At 42.8% G+C, this 20,373-nt stretch overlaps 1 protein-coding gene across 1 annotated transcript in view; it reads right to left on the reverse strand.

Moving 5' to 3' along the window:
* Window positions 1-1,388: 1,388 nt before the first annotated feature.
* The window catches only part of LOC126235717 (serine/threonine-protein kinase polo), a 70,617-nt gene continuing 51,632 nt past the window's right edge, over window positions 1,389-20,373 (reverse strand). Inside the window, exons 9-10 of the mRNA XM_049944489.1 lie at window positions 5,668-5,914; window positions 1,389-1,920 (exon numbers count right to left, since the gene is read on the reverse strand). Of these exons, the coding sequence (XP_049800446.1) occupies window positions 1,735-1,920; window positions 5,668-5,914 (433 nt within the window). The 3' untranslated portion in view covers window positions 1,389-1,734. The remainder of the gene's footprint in view (window positions 1,921-5,667; window positions 5,915-20,373) is intronic.

Here is a 20,373-nt window from a genome sequence, read left to right on the forward strand (position 1 = left end):
GCCGCTGCTACTCTGACCAATGGTGCAAGGTGAACAATTTTTCACCGAGACCATTCCTAGCTCACTGATGGTGAGGGCAGATATAAAGGTGTTACAACACTCGTGGTGCACAATATGACAAACCTCCTGTGGTTGTACGTAGTCAATGATGATCCATCTCATTCACATGCAGTCCATCAGGTTTACTGCTACATACAAATGGCCTGCAAATCTGGATACTGCACAATTTGACCAGCTGGCCACATGAAGACCAACAATGAAGCCCCTCCCAAACCGGTAACACTGACAAATGAGTACACAGCACTTCAGGGTCCTTCACAGTAATCAACATCTGGCACTGTTCACACACTGTATATCCTAAGAGACCTGATTTAAAAAAAAGACTTATGCACTCTGGTGGCCACTACCTTATGCTTACCCATTTACATACCCACCAATAGTGAAGATGTGCAAGAAGTTACACTGACATTCCACCATGTCTTCTGGGTCTCTAACATTGTCAGGCAGTGGAGATTATTTGCTTTATCTGTAATTTCTGCTGGAAATGGGCAATTTGAAACAATGTCTGCACTGAATGCTCTGGGCAACCTTCTGCACATGCGAGAGCCTAATATGCATTCCTAACAGGAATACAGCTAGGCTTAACAAACAGTCACCACTAAGAAAAAACTTTTTGTTTAACCCAAGTTCATTTGTATGATTTAATGAAATCAGAAAACCCACAGATTTGAAGATTTCAAAATAATCAGTCACTACACACAAAACAAATGTTACATTCAACACAGTTGTTTGGAATTTTACGTGCATGTTCAGTAAATTCACATTCTGGATAGAATAGAGATTGTTACAGTTTAAAATATTTTATTTCACAGGGTGTAGGTATCCATTAATATACAAAAGAACAGATAAGGGATGAAAAAACATTAACATATCAAACACACACACTACATTAAAACTTCACATTCTTCTAGTAAAAAATATAAAAAAGGTAGTGACAGCGAGGGGTGTGGGGACAGAGGGGAGAAAAAGAATGTGTCAGAAAGCAAGGCAGAAAGGGGGGGGGGGGGGGAAGAGAGAGAGAGAGAGAGAGAGAGAGAGAGAGAGAGAGAGAAGCAAAGCAGTATCTTCCACATGTGAACTCAGTTACTTAAATGGGATAATTTATTATTGTAAAAACAAAATCCAACAATAGAAATTTACAAATGATATATATAATAGTGTGCAAAACAAATATAATACTAACAATAGTCTATAAAAAATACTTTATTGACTTATTTTGGTGACTGTTCGCAATTTCTGGAGCTTCAAAAAACTGCCTGTCAATCTCTATGAAATGTTCTTAAAAATATGGGCATAGTTCCACAGTCTAAAATGATCCACTGTCACAATCTGTTTGCTCAGAATTGTCATTTCATTTCACAATTTTTATTACAAGTATGGCTGTTAGAACAGTTTCTTCCTTCTACACATTAGTTTGGATCACATGAAACGTGCACTTTTCATTCAACTTAGCACAAGCTCCCAAATCACATCCTGTGCCGTAACTTCATAAAAATCAGATTTCATGACACAAACTATCAAGTGCAACACACAGCAAGATCATATCAACAGCTTGCAACCACTACTATACGTGTAGAGTAACAGGCCTTTTGAAACCTACAGAGAAACACTAAGTGTCCATCTGGTTTCTGTAGACATTGGAAGTATTCATATACCAACACTAAGCACGGTGACTTATGGTGCTAGTAGTGAAGACAATTTGTCATATGCAAACTTGAGGCATTGTGCTAATGCACTGCTGCATCCATATTGTTTTATTGAAGAGAATTTGAATGTATTGAAGTTTTGACTATCATCAATAAATGTCACTGCACCCATCAATGGACAAAGAATAATTTTATTGTGATTGATGAAGTTCACCTGGAAAAATAAACATTTCAGTTTAGTACAGAAAATAAACACATATGAGTAACAGAAGCTTTATTTACACTGTCATATTTAACCCTTAACTCATGAGGTGTGGTCTCTCAGACCGCACTAAGTTTTAGGATTTGTCTACAAAGGTCAGTTCTGGTGGAATACCACAATGCTTCCTTTACCCTCCTTAAACCACTAATCCTGCTGTGGGTTGCACTATCATCTTCTTTGTTTGGTGCCGAAACGCGTTATTGACACTGCATTACTTACCTGTTTTGTTTTTTTTCCCCCCTCCTCAGTATAGTACAAAACATGTTCACAGGAACATGTCAGTTTTAACTATCCTGAGTTTGATGAAAGTGTTAGTCTGTGTATGGCAGAAGATGTCATTAATACAGATTGAGAAATAGGAGAGACGACAATTTTACAACAGCCACTGATCACGATTCTGCTAGAAAACCAAAGAATCATTCAGAGAAGAACTCCAGGACAATTGTGATCAATTGTGATGGGGCCTTTCTGATTCGCAAATACAATACTTAAAATATTAGTTAAAATCTAATGTATTCTGGGTGGTGATAAGGAAAAATGTGGACAATAGCATTGAATGTCAGTTTTGCAGACTTACTTTCATAACTATCAAGTGCAATTTTACATGCAAGTTTAAACCAAGGAATTTAGTTTTATGAGAAAAATTACTTGCTACAGATATACTAGAATTTATCAGAATGTGAAATTCAGTGCTCTAACAGTTCATTTATGTGTACTATTCAAAAACTGCACAAAAATATGTGATACTGTTTGATATAAAGAAAAATACAGCAGGCTTGCTTTAGTGGAACAACTACGAGTACTCACACAACATTTAAATAGTTGTAAAAATAAATGTTATGTAACTTAAATTAAGAATTTCAAACGATTTGCATCTTAAATCTCTGAGACTTCTTCACCTTGTAATATACATTACAGAAAGTCACCTCTTAAGTAAATGACTGAAAACTGAATTGCAACCTGTAAGGGTGGAAAATTACGCCCATTGTGAAAGTTAATCCTAATAAATGCAATGTAATCAAATTTTTATCTTCTTCAAGGGAAGAATTTTTCAATGTAGTCAAAAGTCCACAGAAAGCTTTAATTTTCTTACATTTAATCAAAATCACAATGACATACTAACCCTATTCTTCTTACACTTCAGATTTAATAATTCTAACATAGCCACACATCTAATCAAGTTATCAGAAGCTACTATTCAACACCTTACTTCAACTTGGAGCAAAAAATGAAAAACCTTTTGTGATAACACACAGGGTTAACTACTAAAACATGTCATTTCTGAAAACCCTAACACATACAGCTTCCCTCTTATGAAAGCTTGTTGGAGGTCAAGGGACTGAAGTGTGAGATCAACTCTCAATAGTTCATGAAGAGTTAGCAAAGCCCACCAAAAATTTTTATTGAGTTATTGAAGTATGTAGGAGTGGTAAAATAAAGGCACTGAAAGCAATACTGATGCCAGAGGCAAGAAATAATTTAAGAAGTAAAAGCAGTTGGATCAGACCATCACATAAGCCAGAGCAGACTATGGGTCTCCCAGGGCTCAACTATGGCAAACTTAACAACACTCACATCCAACTTGCTGCTACCCAAGTCAGGACAAAGACATTTAAAGAGCAACGAACACTTTCTAGCTGGGAGATAAGCAACATTAAAGGTGAGAAGGCTAGAACAGGGGAACACCAAAGTGCTATCGCTAAAATAGAAGATAAAGTACAACAGAGATGAGGCTAACCACGTGTAAAAGCAATTAAAACACAGGAAAAGTGGGATGACTGCAGCAAATAGGCAAGAAGCCAGGGTTGGGGGACCCTTCAGACGCAGTACGAGGTAGAACACATCACAAAAACCCTGCCCCAGCCCTAAATGTAGTTCCGAATGTATATTGAGAATAAAAACCACTTTCATGGAGAAACACTGAAACAATGCAACTAACCATCAGTTGTCCACCAGCATTAGAGGTGAAGAATCCAGAAGACCATGCTACACATGGTGAGCCAGCAGCAGGAGGCATCACATCAAGCTGTGAGCTACTGTTTATAAGGCTCCACAATCATAATGTGGGAGTGTATTGTTATAAAAGGTGAACTGTGGTGTAAGCTGGTAGGGCCAATGCAAAGACGAGACAGGACAGAAGATTCCTCTGGGAGAAATTGAAGGATGAGTGCCATGCAGTAGTTGTCTCCTTGATAGCGTTGTTTTGTCCAGGATGGAATAATGACAATATTGTGAAAATGATAGTTGTTGGTTGGTTGGTTGCTTGGTTTGGGGAAGGAGACCAGACAGCGTGGTCATCGGTCTCATCGGATTAAGGAAGGATGGGGAAGGAAGTCGGCCGTGCCCTTTCAGAGGATCACCCTGTGGCTAAACATGCCTTGGTGCACGGCCAGCACATCTTGGCACAGTGTTACACCGTCCGGGTTATCTGGATACTTCCCACCAACACCAACCTATCCGAACTCCTGAGATGGGAACTTGCTCTTCAATATATCCTCTCTTCCCGTTACCCACCAGGCCTCAATCTCCGCTAATTTCAAGTTGCCGCCACTCATACCTCACCTGTCATTCAACATCATCTTTGCCTCTTCACTTCCGCCTCGACTGACATCTCTGCCCAAACTCTTTGTCTTTAAATATGTCTGCTTGTGAGATGTCTGCTTGTGTCTGTATATGTGTGGATGGATATGTGTGCGTGTGTATACCCGTCCTTTTTTCCCCCTAAGGTAAGTCTTTCCGCTCCCGGGATTGGAATGACTCCTTACCCTCTTCCTTAAAACCCACATCCTTTCGTCTTTCCCTCTCCTTCCCTCTTTCCTGATGAGGCAACAGTTTGTTGCGAAAGCTTGAATTTTGTGTGTCTGTCGACCTGCCAGCACTTTCATTTGGTAAGTCACATCATCTTTGTTTTTAGATATATTTTTCCTACGTGGAATGTTCCCCCCCCCCCCCCCCCCCCTCTCTCTCTCTCTATATATATATATATATATATATATATATATATATATATATATATATATATATATACCCTTCACCCTTCATTCCCTACACCCAATCCTTCTCCCCCCCATCATCTCCTGTTCCTCTATTCTGTCATTCCCTCCCAATAAGCTCTTCTGTATCATTGTTGTCATGCTCTGTATCAACCCTCCATTGCTGGAGGCACATCAATTCTCATCCCATGAGCCTGCTGCCTCTCCCTCCTGCACTCCTATTCTGTCCAACTGCTGTCTCCCTCTTTGTCAGCTACCCTTCCCCTCCGTACATCAAGCCACCTCTCCCCCACTCCATCCAACAATCCCTCACACCCATCAAGCAGCAGAACTGCAGTCACAGCCTAATGTACCCAGCCAGCACATGCTAGCTCAAGAAAGCATCTGTCCGAAGGTAGCCACGTTTCTGGTCTTGTTCGAGGAGGTATCACTTTTACTCCAGTTCTTTCCAAAACTTGCTTATGTCTAATTCTGGTTGTTAAGCAAGTGGTGACTGGGTGGTTGTCCTCTAACACAGTAGAGAAAGTTACCAATATATCTATGAAAAGCCATCTTCAACTTGGCTTACAACAATCCTTCAGTAAACATAATGATAACTGATAGTTACTACAACAGAAACAGTGTGACCCTTAACTGTAATGCAAACATGAGGAAAAACATCTCTTCTTGGCAACTACCGCTTGTATTTAACTTCTTTAAGTCATACCTGAACTGTTCCATTTGACAACACCATGACAACACCATTGGATGTCCGAAACCACTGATACATGTATGGAAGTCTGCTAATGGAATCACACTCTCTTACAGGAACTGCAGCTCCCGCTTTTATCAGATTATCCTGCATGTACCGCTCAAAGTACTTCAACAACTTCATCTTCTTTGCCAATGTATCAGGGTAACTATCAACAGTGTAGAACTTTTCTTCTCCATTTTCCAGTATGTAATAGAGATTCCTGGAAAAAACCAAAATTATTATTCATTACTTTTACTCCTATTACCAGCAAACTGAACAACATGGAAACACAATAGAAGCAAAGTATTATGAAATTGAAGACAATTTGTGCAGTGGCAGCAGAAATCAGCAACTTTACTTTTCTCTCATGATGCAAAAATAATTTTTTTTTTTTTTTTGCATCTCCCAACAGCAACCAGCCGTAAGTAAGGTGGCAGTTATGTCAGTTGTGATCAGCCTGAAGATACTTTAATATATCTTTCCACAGTAGCCTATTTTGGGCAACATTTTTCATAGACACCTAACTATTGCACCCCTCATCAATTACAACCCTCAAGGGGTCACGCCTACATATATAGTCTGTCAACCAAAAATATTGTCTTGTACCATTCCATTGTTTTATAATTGTGAGCCTGTAACTAGTCTTTGATTATTGCTTCAGCTAACACTGTGACAAGTTGTGCTGCCATACATGCACATGAGCAGCAGCAACATAAAAGAAACAGCGAGCGAGGAAATGCCTCAGATTCCTAGCCAGCAGCACAATCCCACAATGAGGCTGTTGTCTACAAGACAATTAGTAATCGAATAAGTGTTTGGCTGGAATCTTATGCAACTCCACTGCTTAATGCTCTGAACAGATCATTACTGTGAGTTAACAATTGTACACGGCAACGGGATACAATTAAAGTTTATTTTCTTGTTGTTTAATTAAACAATGATTTAACTCATAAGTTTACTTTATTGTTGTTTAACTAAACCAAGATGAAACTGTGATGTTGCTCAAGAACGTCTGCCTTGGTAACATGAAGACAGCTATTCTTTACACTTTTACAAAATACACTGCACGCCCACTTGAGTGTTAATACACTTTTTGTATTGAATCCTTTTTTCTCCATTACCAAAATAACGATACCTGGCACCTCGGGAGGTGCTTTATGCCTTTACTACTCTAGCTATCCACCAAATCTTCGGATTCTTCTGCCGTCCAATTTTGGAAAGCTTTAAGACCCTTCTTGTATGCACTGTTAATCTTCTGATTTTTACTTTCAGGCAGGGCCACACTCCCGACAAATGTACTGAAAAGATACTCCCACAAAAAATTGTTTTACACGTGTTTTATTTTTCTGTGGTTCTGTACTTACTATTATCAATCTACATTTTATATGCTCTTTAGTTCTACCATCATTTTATTGCACTAATAGGAAATCTTTTCTACAACACTGTCATTTCCTAACTGAATTCCCTGATCATCATCCTGACTCAAATTTTTTGATGTGGTATTTTAATTCATAAATGAACATACTTTTTTGGACATATTTAAAATACTCCTGCAATGTTAAGTACTTCGTAAATAACCAATGTCACTAAATGTACAAAAACTGTCCGAACAGGCCATGAAGGAGAAACATTACTGACCGGCCGCCGTGTCACTCTCAGTCCACAGGCTTCACTTGATGCGGATATGGAGGGGCACATAGTCAGTACGATGTTCTCCAAGTCGTATGTAAGTTTACCAGACTGGAGCCGTAACTTCTCAATGGAGTAGCTCCTCAGTTAACCACACAAGGGTTGAGTTCACTCAGCTTACCAACAGTGCTCGGCAGACCAGATGGTCATCCAACCCAGTGCTAGCCCAGCCCGACAGCGCATAACTTCAGCGATCTGACAGGAACTGGTGTTACCATTGCAGCAAGGCTGTTGGCTACTAAATGTATAAATCAGAAAAAATAAAATAAGTACTAAAGTGCTTGAGAACATGTGTTAATGAAAGTCCTGTCTTCAATCCCTGGCCCATTCCAGGGGTTTTACCAGTCATTTACTAATTTTTCACCTCTGGGTCTGTGAGAAATACAAAACTCATACAGTAATTGAGATTTAGAACTATACTGCAGGCACCCTACGAACAACTGGTGAAATCAGCTCACAGGTCAGAAGAATGCAAGAGCATATTATATTCAGTAAGAACATGCTTACTGAAGTGTTCAAACTGAACTTGGGATTGAAGATACTTTAACAGTTACGTGGGCCTGAAGTATTTCTGTGGAGAATAGAGGTTTGGCAAGAGAGAGGTTTTCGTATTGGGATTAGAAATCTGTCAATTATCTACAAGAACTTTCTGCCTACCCTCACTACCAAAAATCTGAAGTCATCTGCTTTACTAATGAAGCAGTCATTTTAAGTTGCAATAACAGAACTGTGACTGAATGGTTCGTAATTAAGAGTGTTGACCTATCAGCTGTGAACCAAAACCACAACCCCTCTATATCAGCTCAAACAATACAGCTTTATAGTTAAACGCTGTGATCAAAGACAAATTGTTACTGTATGCAGTGGAAAAGGAAAGCTATCAAACCCTGAGAACACATTTTACACACATTTCTTGTTGTATGAGTGCTTAAAGCAACCTTTTGGTACCAACTTCTCACATAAGCTGCATCCAACATCATATTGTAATTTATATAGCAATACAAAGCTAGAAAATTAGACTCAAAGTTTTGAGTGTTGCAGTAGAAACCCGATTTAAAGCAGCTGTTGGGGAACACTCCCATGTTACAGTGCAAATACTTTTATCGAGACAGCTGTGGGATGAGAAAACTGCATCTGGAAAGTTTTGGAAAGTAGATAATGCAATCTTACACTACACTGTACTGTGCTGTATATTGTACAGAATTTAAATACCATTAGAAGCAAAACACGTAAAAAACTTAACTGCAGTCATTAGGAAAATTTCACCAAAACAGTAAATACTACAGTACTTACAAATGAAATGTTGTACTGCACTACAGTATATGAAACACTATAAAATACACAACTATTTATAACACCATCTGCAAACTACTGTAGCTTCATTTTTCTTCCATTTTAAGTAAGTCATCTTGCTGACAGGTCATTTCACAAATTTTCTTTTTAAGCACAGCGTTCCACGTTAATTTTGTGTAACAACTGAACATGGTTTCATTCACTTCCTTCTCCACTTGCATAACTGATTGTATTACATAGCATACCACATCTTTTGGGAACACTGTCTACACTTTCTTCCTCCTCTTCAATTGCAGTACCACAGATTTGGTTCAATCTTAGCCAACATGGCTATAACTACATTAATACACTTTTTGTCATCGATTATCTCTTAAATCAGTTCCTCAATTCATCACTACCCAGCAGTTCAAGGCTATAAGACTAATACTGCACAGCAGAACATCATGATTCTGGATGTTAACTGCTGTTTCTACGTTCTTCATTTCTTGCATTTTCTTCAACAGAACACTTTGTTCAACACAGTGGTTTATACTGACTTACGCGTTTTGGCCTTACACCATTCTCAAAGGCTGAAAATGTCTCTCACACCCTCAGTTGAAATGAAAATTGGTCAAACATGGCTATACAGTATCTGGTCTACATTGTTTGCAGACATCTTAGTGCAATCCATATTTCTATGCCAGACAATTTCAGTATAAAATTAATTAATATCACGATCAAGACTAACATCAGTTTTTGAGCACATAAAAAACAGCCACAACATCCCACAAAGAATTTATGCATTTCACTGCTGATATTGGTCATGCTTTATCACGGCACCTTCAAATTTACCATTTACCACGTAACTTTTCATTTGTTCGTCTGAATTCATTATTGAAGTGTGCAGTTTATAGCTGTAGTGAGCCTTAAATGCTTCTATGGCATTCTGATCCAGCAGCTGAATAGATGCTATTTGATTTTGGCTAAATACACAACTGTTTACTTTACCATCTTGCGATTTCAACACAAGGAAAGGTGGGCGAGCTGAAAAGTGGTCATAGAAGTAAACTTCAATCGCACATTTTAAATAACTTTATATCTGTACAACAGTCTTCCAGCTTATGGCCAGCCAATGTATTTGTAGCAATGAGGGCAATTCTGTCTTTATTCATAATGAATCCCACCTTATCTCCCCCCCCCCCCCCCAATCCCCTATTCTTAAAAAAGAAAAAGACAGTTCTGATCAGAAACTGACTATAATAAACCACTTTTTCCATGACAATTGTACACCTCATTATGCAAAATTTTATCTGCCTTTACTTCAGGTAGATTTCTGTGAAATTGTGTAGCAGATTCAGTAACTTAAGAACTTTCTTCTGCTCCAATGCTCATTTGGCTAATTCCATGGTGACATTTCTATATTGAAAACCATCAGTCAGAAGCACTAAAGTCATTGTTGCCATGTGAACAAAAGTGAAGTTCTCCAATTGGGCTTCAGGAATTTCCCTGGAAGTGGCACATCTTCACTTTACTTCATCAAAAACCACCCACGTTGACATTCAATATGTTTACTGTCTATTCCTCATTTTATCTTTGTTTTCATTCATAAATTATCCCTGGTGAAATAGTGCATATGGATGCAATTAGCTACACAATAGCTGCATTTTTTTTCCCTTCGTTTTCCTAGCCCTATGCCTGATCTTCACAGTGTTGGCATGTTAATCTGGAATTGGCAATGTTAATGGTAGCAGATTATGTACAGATGTCCTCCCTGTTGTCACCCCTCGCCTCCAGGGCGAAAATTGTGTGCCCCACCCATTTGTGTCTAATGTTATCCATCTGAAAAAGAATGACTTTCAAAAAGTTTATGAATCATGCAACTGATGTGGGATGTACGTATGAGCCCAGTATTCGCCTAATTTGATGTGAGGCACTGCCTAAAACCCACATTCAGGCTGGCTGGTACACCAGCCAGGCAGATTCTAACCACAGTGGCAACCATCCACAAATTCCAGAACAGGTATGATAATGCATGCAGCTTTCCATGCATGTATTCCTATAAGGAAGTATTAATTAGGTAAATCAGTCGATGAGGATTTTTCACATCCCTATTGAGTCACAATCTATTCCGACTGCCAATAGGTAGGTCATTCTGTTCAGATGGTAATTTCTAGCTAGTGTCAACTTCTGCAAGTAGCTCATACGATCTGAGGTCACAGAAAAGATTCCATTAGGTTCAAGTGGAAAGTGATCATACTTTGTTTATCGAAGCGTCGAATTTTGCCCTCTGAAAACTGTAGTAAGGACCAGCAAATCAAGAAAGACTAAGATTTAGGAAAAGCTGATAATTATTCGGGATGTCTAAGGTAACTGAAAGACTGATCTCTTACGTAGTAATTAAACACAATTTGGCACACTCCTTTATGTGGTATATTCTCAAAAATAATCCCTTCATGAATGCTGAAACTTATGCTCTCTTTGCATTAATATGGGAAAACAGTCGCGCTTAATCATTCAAAGAGGCCTACACACCTTCATTTAACTGTGCAGGTATCTATTAGAGAGTAAATCTGTACATTTGTCTAAACTACATGCAGGCTACACACAGTTTTCCTCTCAGCTCTCTCAGTTGTGCCACTCTGTGCATGTTCATGGCGATAAAGTGAACATGATGGAGAGAAAAACTAACTGCAGCTTGTCACTTGGTTGGTGCTGTGTTGCTTTTTTCAGAAAAGCCAACCAACCATTACTTCATCCCAAGTTTCATCAGGTCCCAGAAGTTTCAGGTTTTATATTGAGTGATCATATACATACACTTTGTTTGCACACACTTAACTTGAATATAAAGCACCATATACCACAAAGCCTTCAAGCTTCCAGAGAAGATCCGAGCTGTAGTTCAGATACTCAGAACTGACGTTTTTCAGCACACTGAATGGCTGGCTCAAGTGCTCCTTTCGGGGATGGGGTGGGAGGGTAGAGTGCAAATTTGTCTTCTTCAAATCTCAGTGGACAAAAGGAGGCAGTAGATATGGGTAGTATTAACACTTTCACTGCAGTGTTGGGAAAGCAGATGCCAAACCTGTGTGTAGTAGCCACCAGAAAGATCGCGGGAGGCGCACATTGGCACGGCGCGTCACGGGCGGTAGTTGCCGCAAGTAGAGTCCCGTCCACCAGAGGGCACGCGAGAATTCGGACGCGACCTCTGCCGGCGTAACAACAAGAACAACAACAACAACTCCAGCAGCACGGGCCGTGCCCAGTCAGTCAACATCGGGCATGCCTAGGACACAGTCCCGGTCTACGCTAAGTGAAGTGCGACGTAAACGTGAAGTGTTACTACACAATTGGCGACGAGTAGGGTCGTTGTTTCGCGTGTTGCGTCGTTGTTCCGGTTTCGCAGTTTCTCCACGGCATGGAGGATTTGGTGCGAGTTTTGGTTGCGCAGCAGACGGAACTCATGGCCACCATGAAACAAGTGCTTCCGGCGTTGCTCTCCACGCCGTCTGCTCCGGCGCAGTTCCCTCCTCCCTTTCCCCCGTATGACGAGACGGCGGAGGATTGGGATGCATATGAACATCGCCTTCGGCAGCATTTCCAGGCGTTTCATGTTGCCGAGGCGGAGGTATGTCGTGCTCTCTTCTTGTCTTGGATATCTCCCTCGCTGTATCAAGTTTTGCGGCAGCTAGCGCCGTTGCAGGAACCCTCGTCCTTGTCTTTTGACGCATTGTGTTCATTGCTGTCTTCATATTATCGCCGCCGCACGCATGTTGTGGCGGCTAGGGTCGAGTTCTATCAATGCAAGAAACAGCCCCATCAGTCTTACCGGGCGTGGGCCGCTACCCTGCACGGTCTTAGTCGCAAGTGTCATTTTGTCACGGAGCAGTCGCGAGAGTCGTATGCCCACGTTATGGTACGCGACGTCATTGTTCGTTCGGCCCCTGATAGGGAGGTCCGGCAACGGGCCCTGCAGTTAGAAGACCCTTCCCTCGAGGAAGTTCTGTCCATTGCTCAATCGTATGAAGTCTCTCACGCGGCAGGTCAACAGCTGGAAGCGTGGTGCGACGTCGCGGAGGTTCAGGGTGGCGCGGCCGCGTCCACTGTGTCCGGGGTGGACGACGTGCGAGCGGTACAATCCGACCGTTACGGCCGCTCCCGCACGGCGCGTAAACAGAATTCCGGCCGCCGGCCCCTGTTGCCGTCCTGTGCGTCGTGCTATATACATCACGATCGGTCAGAGTGCCCCCAGCGTTGGGCCATTTGTCGCAAATGTAATAAAAAAGGTCACATTGCTAAAGTTTGCCGCTCAGCCTCAAAGGCATCGAAGGAAGCCAGTACAGAGGACATGGACGTTGATATTCAGGAAGTTTCATCGGGCCAGGCTCCCGACGCATCGGCCCACAAACTCTTTATCGAGGTGTCGGTTCGGTCGCGCCGGTTACAACTGCAAGTAGATACGGGGGCGGCAGTTTCGTTGTTGAATGCACAAACTTATTCCGACCTTGGATCGCCCCCGTTGGCGCCAGTTTACCGGCGTCTACGCGGTTATGGTGAACAGTTCATTCCCCTACTGGGTCAATTCACTACCGACGTGACTTACAAATCAGTCACTCGGCCTATTACTTTTATTGTTGTCAGTGATGCGAGCTCCGCTAACCTTTTTGGCCTGGATGCCTTTCAGGCTTTCGGTTTTTCTATTGCTGACACCATACAGTTGGTCTCCGAAGACGTTCCCTATCACTCATTGGAATCTTTGATCTCAGACTTTCCAGATATTTTTGAGGAGGGCCTGGGGCGTGTTTCCGATTTTGAAGCTCACTTAACGTTGAAGGCGTCGGCTCGCCCGCGTTTTCTACGCGCGAGACAGATCCCCTTGGCTCTCCGCCCTCAGGTAAAGGCAGAGCTAGACCGGCTGACAGCCCTAGGGGTCGTTCTTCCCATTTCTTCCAGTTAGTGGGCTTCGCCCCTCGTTATTGTCAAGAAGCCCTCAGGAAACTTACGTCTTTGTGGCGATTTCAAGGCCACCATTAATTCCCAATTGGTGGTGGACACCTATCCTTTGCCTCGTGCTGATGAATTGTTCTCCGCCGTGGCGGGTGGCCAATATTTTTCGAAAATCGATCTGTCGGAGGCTTATCATCAGATACCTCTTGATGAGGACTCCAAACGGCTGGCGGTCGTCAACACCCCGTTTGGCCTTTACCAATACCAGCGGTTGGCTTTCGGAATATCCAGTGCCCTGGCGATATTCCAGCGTTATCTTGAGCATGTCACGTCGACAATCCCTCATTGTATTAATTACCTGGATGACATAATTGTCACAGGCCGCAGCACGAAGGAACACTTGCACAACCTTCGCACCCTCTTTCTCAAATTCAGGTCTGTGGGCTTGCGTTGCAACCTGCATAAGTCAACCTTCTTCCAACCGTCCATTGAGTATGTGGGCTACACCATATCTCGGCATGGCATCCAGCCACTAGGAAGTTTGGTCCAAGGTATCGTCAATCTTCCTCGGCCCACTTCGCTGAAAGAGTTACAAGCTTTTTTAGGCAAGATAGCCTATTACCACCGGTTCATTCCCAGGGCTTCCACTATAGCCCACCCCCTGTACTGCCTTCTGCACAAGGGTGTTCCTTTTGATTGGTCGCCTGCATGCGAGCGAGCGTTCACCTCGTTAAAGGGCCTCCTCACATCAGCCCCTTGTTTGGCTACTTTTGATCCCCGTAAGCCGTTGGTCCTGGCTACAGATGCTTCGCAGTATGGGGTGGGGGCGGTCCTGGCCCATCGCAACGCAGACGGTTCCGAGCAACCACTGGCGTTTGCGTCTAAAACGCTTAGTCCCGCGCAGGCCCATTACTCCCAGGTGGAAAAAGAGGCTTTGGCCATTGTCTACACTGTTACCAAGTTTCACCCTTTCTTGTATGGCACGAAGTTTCAGTTAATCACTGACCATAAGCCGTTAATATCGTTATTTGGCCCCACCTCTCAGATTCTAGATAGGGCGGCCCACAGACTACAGCGCTGGGCCTTGTTCCTCTCTAAGTACCATTATGACATTCATTTTCGCCCTACAGGACAGCATGCCAACGCCGACGCTCTTTCCCGTCTTCCGGTGGGCCCGGATCCTACGTTCGGTCGAGAGGAGATTATGTGTTTTCATTTGGATGTGGCATCCCGCCAAGCAGTTGATGGCTTTCCGATCACTAGTTCTCGAGTCGCCAGGGAAACGGCGGCTGACCCGGTTCTCCGGCAAGTAGTTCGCCTCATTCAGCAGGGGTGGTCCTCCCGCCCTCCAGGCCGGGCCTCGGACCCTCTTCGTAATTATTTTCTTCTACGAGACCGCCTCTCGGTCTTGGAAGGAGTTCTCCTTCTGGCTACCGATGATACAGCTCCTCGCGTGGTTGTTCCTGCAGGTTTACGAAGGGAGGTCCTCACGTTATTACATGCGGGGCACTGGGGTGTTTCCCGTACTAAAACCTTGGCTCGCAGACATGTGTACTGGCCAGGTATTGACAGAGAAATTGAGCACTTGGTGGCCGCCTGTTCCCAGTGTGCGAGCCAACAAGCATCTCCCAGGGCAGCGTTCTCTTCATGGCCGCCGGCAACACAAGCATGGGAACGTGTTCACATCGATTTTGCGGGCCCGTTTCTCAATGGCTTTTGGCTCATTGTCATTGATGCTTATTCCCGATTCCCATATGTGGTTCGCTGCTCCTCAACCACTTCAGAAGTTGCAATCCAGGCACTAGCAAAAATCTTTTCTGTGGAAGGTCTGCCAATCACCCTGGTCTCAGACAATGGACCGCAGTTTATTTCGCAGACCTTCCAGGATTTTTGTAGGCGATTCGGTATTCGGCACGTTTGCTCTCCCCCCTTCCATCCGCAATCGAATGGGGAAGCCGAGCGCATGGTGCGCACATTTAAGACGCAGATGAAAAAGTATGTGCACGAATTTCCTGCAGAGGAAGCCTTGACGTTTTTCTTGACGGCATACCGGACCACACCAATGGGCGACCGCAGCCCCGCAGAGCTCCTCCATGGGCGTCAACCTAGGACTCTGCTGCACCTCCTCCGGCCTGGTCCTTGCCAGTCTTCACAAAACGAAGTACCTGGCTTTCCACTGGGTATGTCGGTCTGGGCCCGTGGGTTTGGTCGCAATCCACGTTGGATACCAGCGGTGGTCCTGCGCCGAAATGGCCGCCGGCTCTATACCTTGCAGGCGGGGGATCGGGTGGTACATCGTCACCAAAATCAGCTACGTCCACGTTCGGGCACCCACCCTCCGACCTCTCGGACACCGGCTTCCCCATTGCCAGCACCTGTATTGGTTTCACAGGGGACATTACCTCCTCTCCCCGCTGTGACTCTGCCGCACTGCGATGGTTCTCAGCCTTGGCAGCCTCCAGTAGCTCCAGCACCGGCATCGCCATCATTCGAGATGCCCCAGCGAGAGCCGGGCCCCCCTAGCAGGTTCGGTTTCTCAGGGGGCTAGTTCACCTGTGGTCGTCCCTTCCCCTTTGTCCCCACCACTGGGTCTTGCCCCTCCCGAGGTGGAACGGGATCTGGAGTTCGACAGCTTGTCACCCGTTCTGTCTCCGGTTGTGGGACGACGGGGGCCTCTTCGTGTGGGTCACTTCCAGCCGTATTCGAAGGTTCCAGCTCGAGGGTTGGCAGATCCCCTCGACTCCGGCCATCCAATGGATGTGGAGGTCATCGCTCCTGCCCGACGCTCCACCTTCCGACGCAGTGGATCACAGTGGCTTCATCCCCCCGAAGGAGGAGGAGTGTAGTAGCCACCAGAAAGATCGCGGGAGGCGCACATTGGCACGGCGTGTCACGGGCGGTAGTTGCCGCAAGTAGAGTCCCGTCCACCAGAGGGCACGCGAGAATTCGGACGCGACCTCTGCCGGCGTAACAACAAGAACAACAACAACTCCAGCAGCACGGGCCGTGCCCAGTCAGTCAACATCGGGCATGCCTAGGACACAGTCCCGGTCTACGCTAAGTGAAGTGCGACGTAAACGTGAACAGTGTTACTACACTGTGTGTGGTGCGGGAAACGAACTTTCCGCAATTGATTTGTTTATTTTTAGTCAGAAATAAAAGATACACTCATTGGTGTCTATATGTAACTCCTTTATTTTTACAGTTTTGCAAAAGTAATTATACTCCCAATTCTTCATGGTAATGTGAGGGAGAAGATGCACAAATAATCAAAACCACAAATAATCAAGGTATTTCCACACCTGTTTTTGTTTGAAAGTTCATCCAAGTTCTGTGCAAAGGTACTGTAGGCCTGTTTAACAGTGTGGCATCGTTTGCTTCTGAGAGAAATTGACATCTTTTCACAGGGCGTTTCGAATTTTCTTGAGAAACTTATTTATGTTATTGCACTGAAACCACCTCCGGCCCTTATAATCTGGAAGAGTAATCAGTACATTGCAATGTGGTACAATAACTAACTAGGTCACTTACTTCATCCCAGACTTCACACTCACTGTCTTCTTTGTTTTGTTGTGGAGTATCCATCACATTTTGGCATCAATTATGTATTGAAAACCACGTTCACATTTACTGATCTTCAGCCATTCAAGTTTTCTTCATCAAAATCTTCAAATCGTTTAAATCAATTGCCAGATTTATCATTTGTGCAGTTGTTATTTCATCATTACTGAAACCTTGAAAAGCACTTCCTGCTATACGTGGAAGAACTTTTCTCCATTACTGAAATAGTGTGTGCGGCTTTACTTTCTGCCAGGCATCAGAAATCCCACGTACAACATTTAGAGTGGTCGACTATTTCTAGAAAGTCACCAAATCATCCTTATCAAATAGCATTTTCATTCTCATCAGTCAAAACTGGTAGCACTGTTTTACCGATGCAATTGCGCCTTGGACAATTTACCTTACAATGGCTGTCACCTTGGGCGGTAAAAACTTTTGTACTACGAGTCAATTATCAGATACAGAAGTCCTCTCCCAGATCTGAAGGGTTGTTATCAAGCAATATAACATCCTTCCACAGCAATCCTCTCTTCCAGAATTCACTGAACTTTGTGTACAAATTGTGTGTGGAATTAGTTCTTGAAAATTTCACAATCCATCTATGCAGCATTTTGGTTGCAACAATGCAAAGAGAGATTCCTAACTATAATATCCTTGAATGTTCAGGGCTTTCTTGATTTTCAAATCACTAGTAGTTCCACTTTGTGGTTCCCAGAAGCATTAGCCGTGCACAAAGTTTTAATGTGTTCTTTAGACGCCATGTCCAGGAGCACGAACTTCACTCTTAAAAGCAATGAGTGGTTGGTAGGCACTTCCAATACATACCACTTTAGCCCGCATTATGAATTTGGTCTGGTGTGAAATTCTCACCTTCCACAAACTTCTGGAACTCTATGAGGAAGTAATCAGCTGTCACAACATTTGAACTAACAAGGGGAGACTACATCATTGGGATAACTTTGCACACCTTAGTAGGACACTACAACAACGATGTCCAAGTAGAAGGTGCATTACTCCAGCAATTCTCAGAAAACCACAAGGAATGTTTTAGTTTCTTACTTATGTATCTGTGCGTAGGTGCTATGGCCAAGTGGTTAGCATTCCAACTACGTAATGCAAACTTGTACGAAGCAGCTGTTTGACTCCTGCTCTAACTGTTTTTAATCGAAATTTTTATCATCAGTCACATTATTTAATTTATATGACACTCAACAGGTAATTACTTAAAAACTACAAGCATTTCCATGAAATTAATACTGTAGAACAAAAGCAAACTGGTGCTTTTCATTTATTATAATGTTCTACCAAGAACCGACGGAAGATTCTGTTAGCAAGTATTGGGTAATTTCTTGTTATATGGCTACTTACTATTTTTAATTAAATTTAATTATTAGGAAATATTTGTAACTATCGACTAGTAAATGAAGAAACAGAGTTTTACTTATAATGTATGCCTGTCGTGATTGATTTGTGAAATCCCTTACACATCCTATCTAGTAATGCATCTGGAACTACTTTGCACCTCAATGCTTCAAAGCTGCAGACAAGCAGCACACCACATTTGGCAGTTAACCTGCATAGCACTGAGACATTGCTAACAAAGCAAGAAAGAACAGTGTAGATGGAAATTTTTCGAATGTCACTGAATTTACTCTTTTACTACACAAATTGAGGTTTGAACACGACTTGAACAGTCACCTCATACACATTCATCTTACAAAGCTCGAACGCTAACCATTTAACCACCAATAACTAACATACAGTGCCTAGGCACAGATACATCAGTTACATAACTGACGTATAATACTTTTCTTGCGATTTTCTTGGAATTGCCAGAGTAGTGCACCTTACTGCTTTCACATTATGTTTTAATGACCTACCAAAGGTGTACGAAGTTCGGAGTAAATCCTTGATCCCAATGTCATACCCTCCCCTGTAAGCTGCTCTCCTTGCACAGTAAGTTTGCGAATCCTGTGGCGTGCGAATCCTGTTAGTCACCCAGTGATGCATTACATTCTACTTCTAATTCTAAGGCTTCATGGAAAAAAATTTGCTTTTTTGGCACACGTCATGTCTCAAACGACGACACCTTCTGCTTGTTTCTGTGTAAACTACTGCAAAAGAGCAGCAACTAATTCAATGAATTTAGGTCTCTTTGTGCTTTTTCATGTAGATGGCCCAGAATTAGAATCTGCATTTCCTGACAAAATCCTGTATTGTCTGCTTGTTATTAACATACTAAACAGACTGCATTCAAATATCAGCACTTAGTTTTGAAGCAGTTTCCCTTTCTCAAATCTTTCAATTACTTCTAAAATTTTTGTTTTACTGTCAGCATGTTTGTTTCTTAATTATCTGTTTTACAAATCTCTCTTGACTTGTTTCGTTGACACTTACACACTAATTAACATCAGGAAACTTATCAATTTATACACAACAGGATGGCCGATAATAATGGAAACAGTACTCTGTTGTCATGTGGCAGTCGTTTGAACAATGGAAATGGCAATTCTTGTCACACACCTGGGAGATTACTGTATTTAGAATTTCCACAGGATGGAAAGACTGCGCTGCATAAACAGGCAAGAAGGAAGCACATGACCAATAGAAATATAATTACAATCCGGCACACTATGGACATGCAGTAGTGAAATGGCTGCAGGTTGGACATGCCTTGTGAGAAAGTGCTCTGTCCAGAAGGAAACAATGAATGGCACAGACAGCAATGTAATTTTTAAGCTTAGAATGATGTAAACAGACCTAACATAACAGTACTTGTCTCGACAAAGCAAAAAAATGGCTCTGAGCACTATGGGACTCAACTGCTGTGGTCATTAGTCACCTAGAACTTAGAACTACTTAAACCTAACTAACCTAAGGACATCACACACATCCATGCCCGAGGCAGGATTCGAACCTGCGACCGTAGCAGTCGCACGGTTCCGGACTGCGCGCCTAGAACCGTGAGACCACCGCGGCCGGCTCGACAAAGAAATATATGAAACCAATTTAAAAGAGCATAGCATATGAAACCAGAAAGTGAACGCGTATATATACACACACACAGATGTAGCACCTGATGAGTAGCATCTGCCGCCCATTTAAAAACATTGATATAGCATTGGAACACTGGAAGAAGAAGAAGAAGAAGAAGAAGAAGAAGAACTGGCAGTGGCTGGTAACTGACATGAACCCAGAAACATTTTCAATGTC

The sequence above is a fragment of the Schistocerca nitens genome, chromosome 2 (assembly GCF_023898315.1).
Source record: "Schistocerca nitens isolate TAMUIC-IGC-003100 chromosome 2, iqSchNite1.1, whole genome shotgun sequence".
Lineage (NCBI taxonomy): Eukaryota > Metazoa > Arthropoda > Insecta > Orthoptera > Acrididae > Schistocerca > Schistocerca nitens.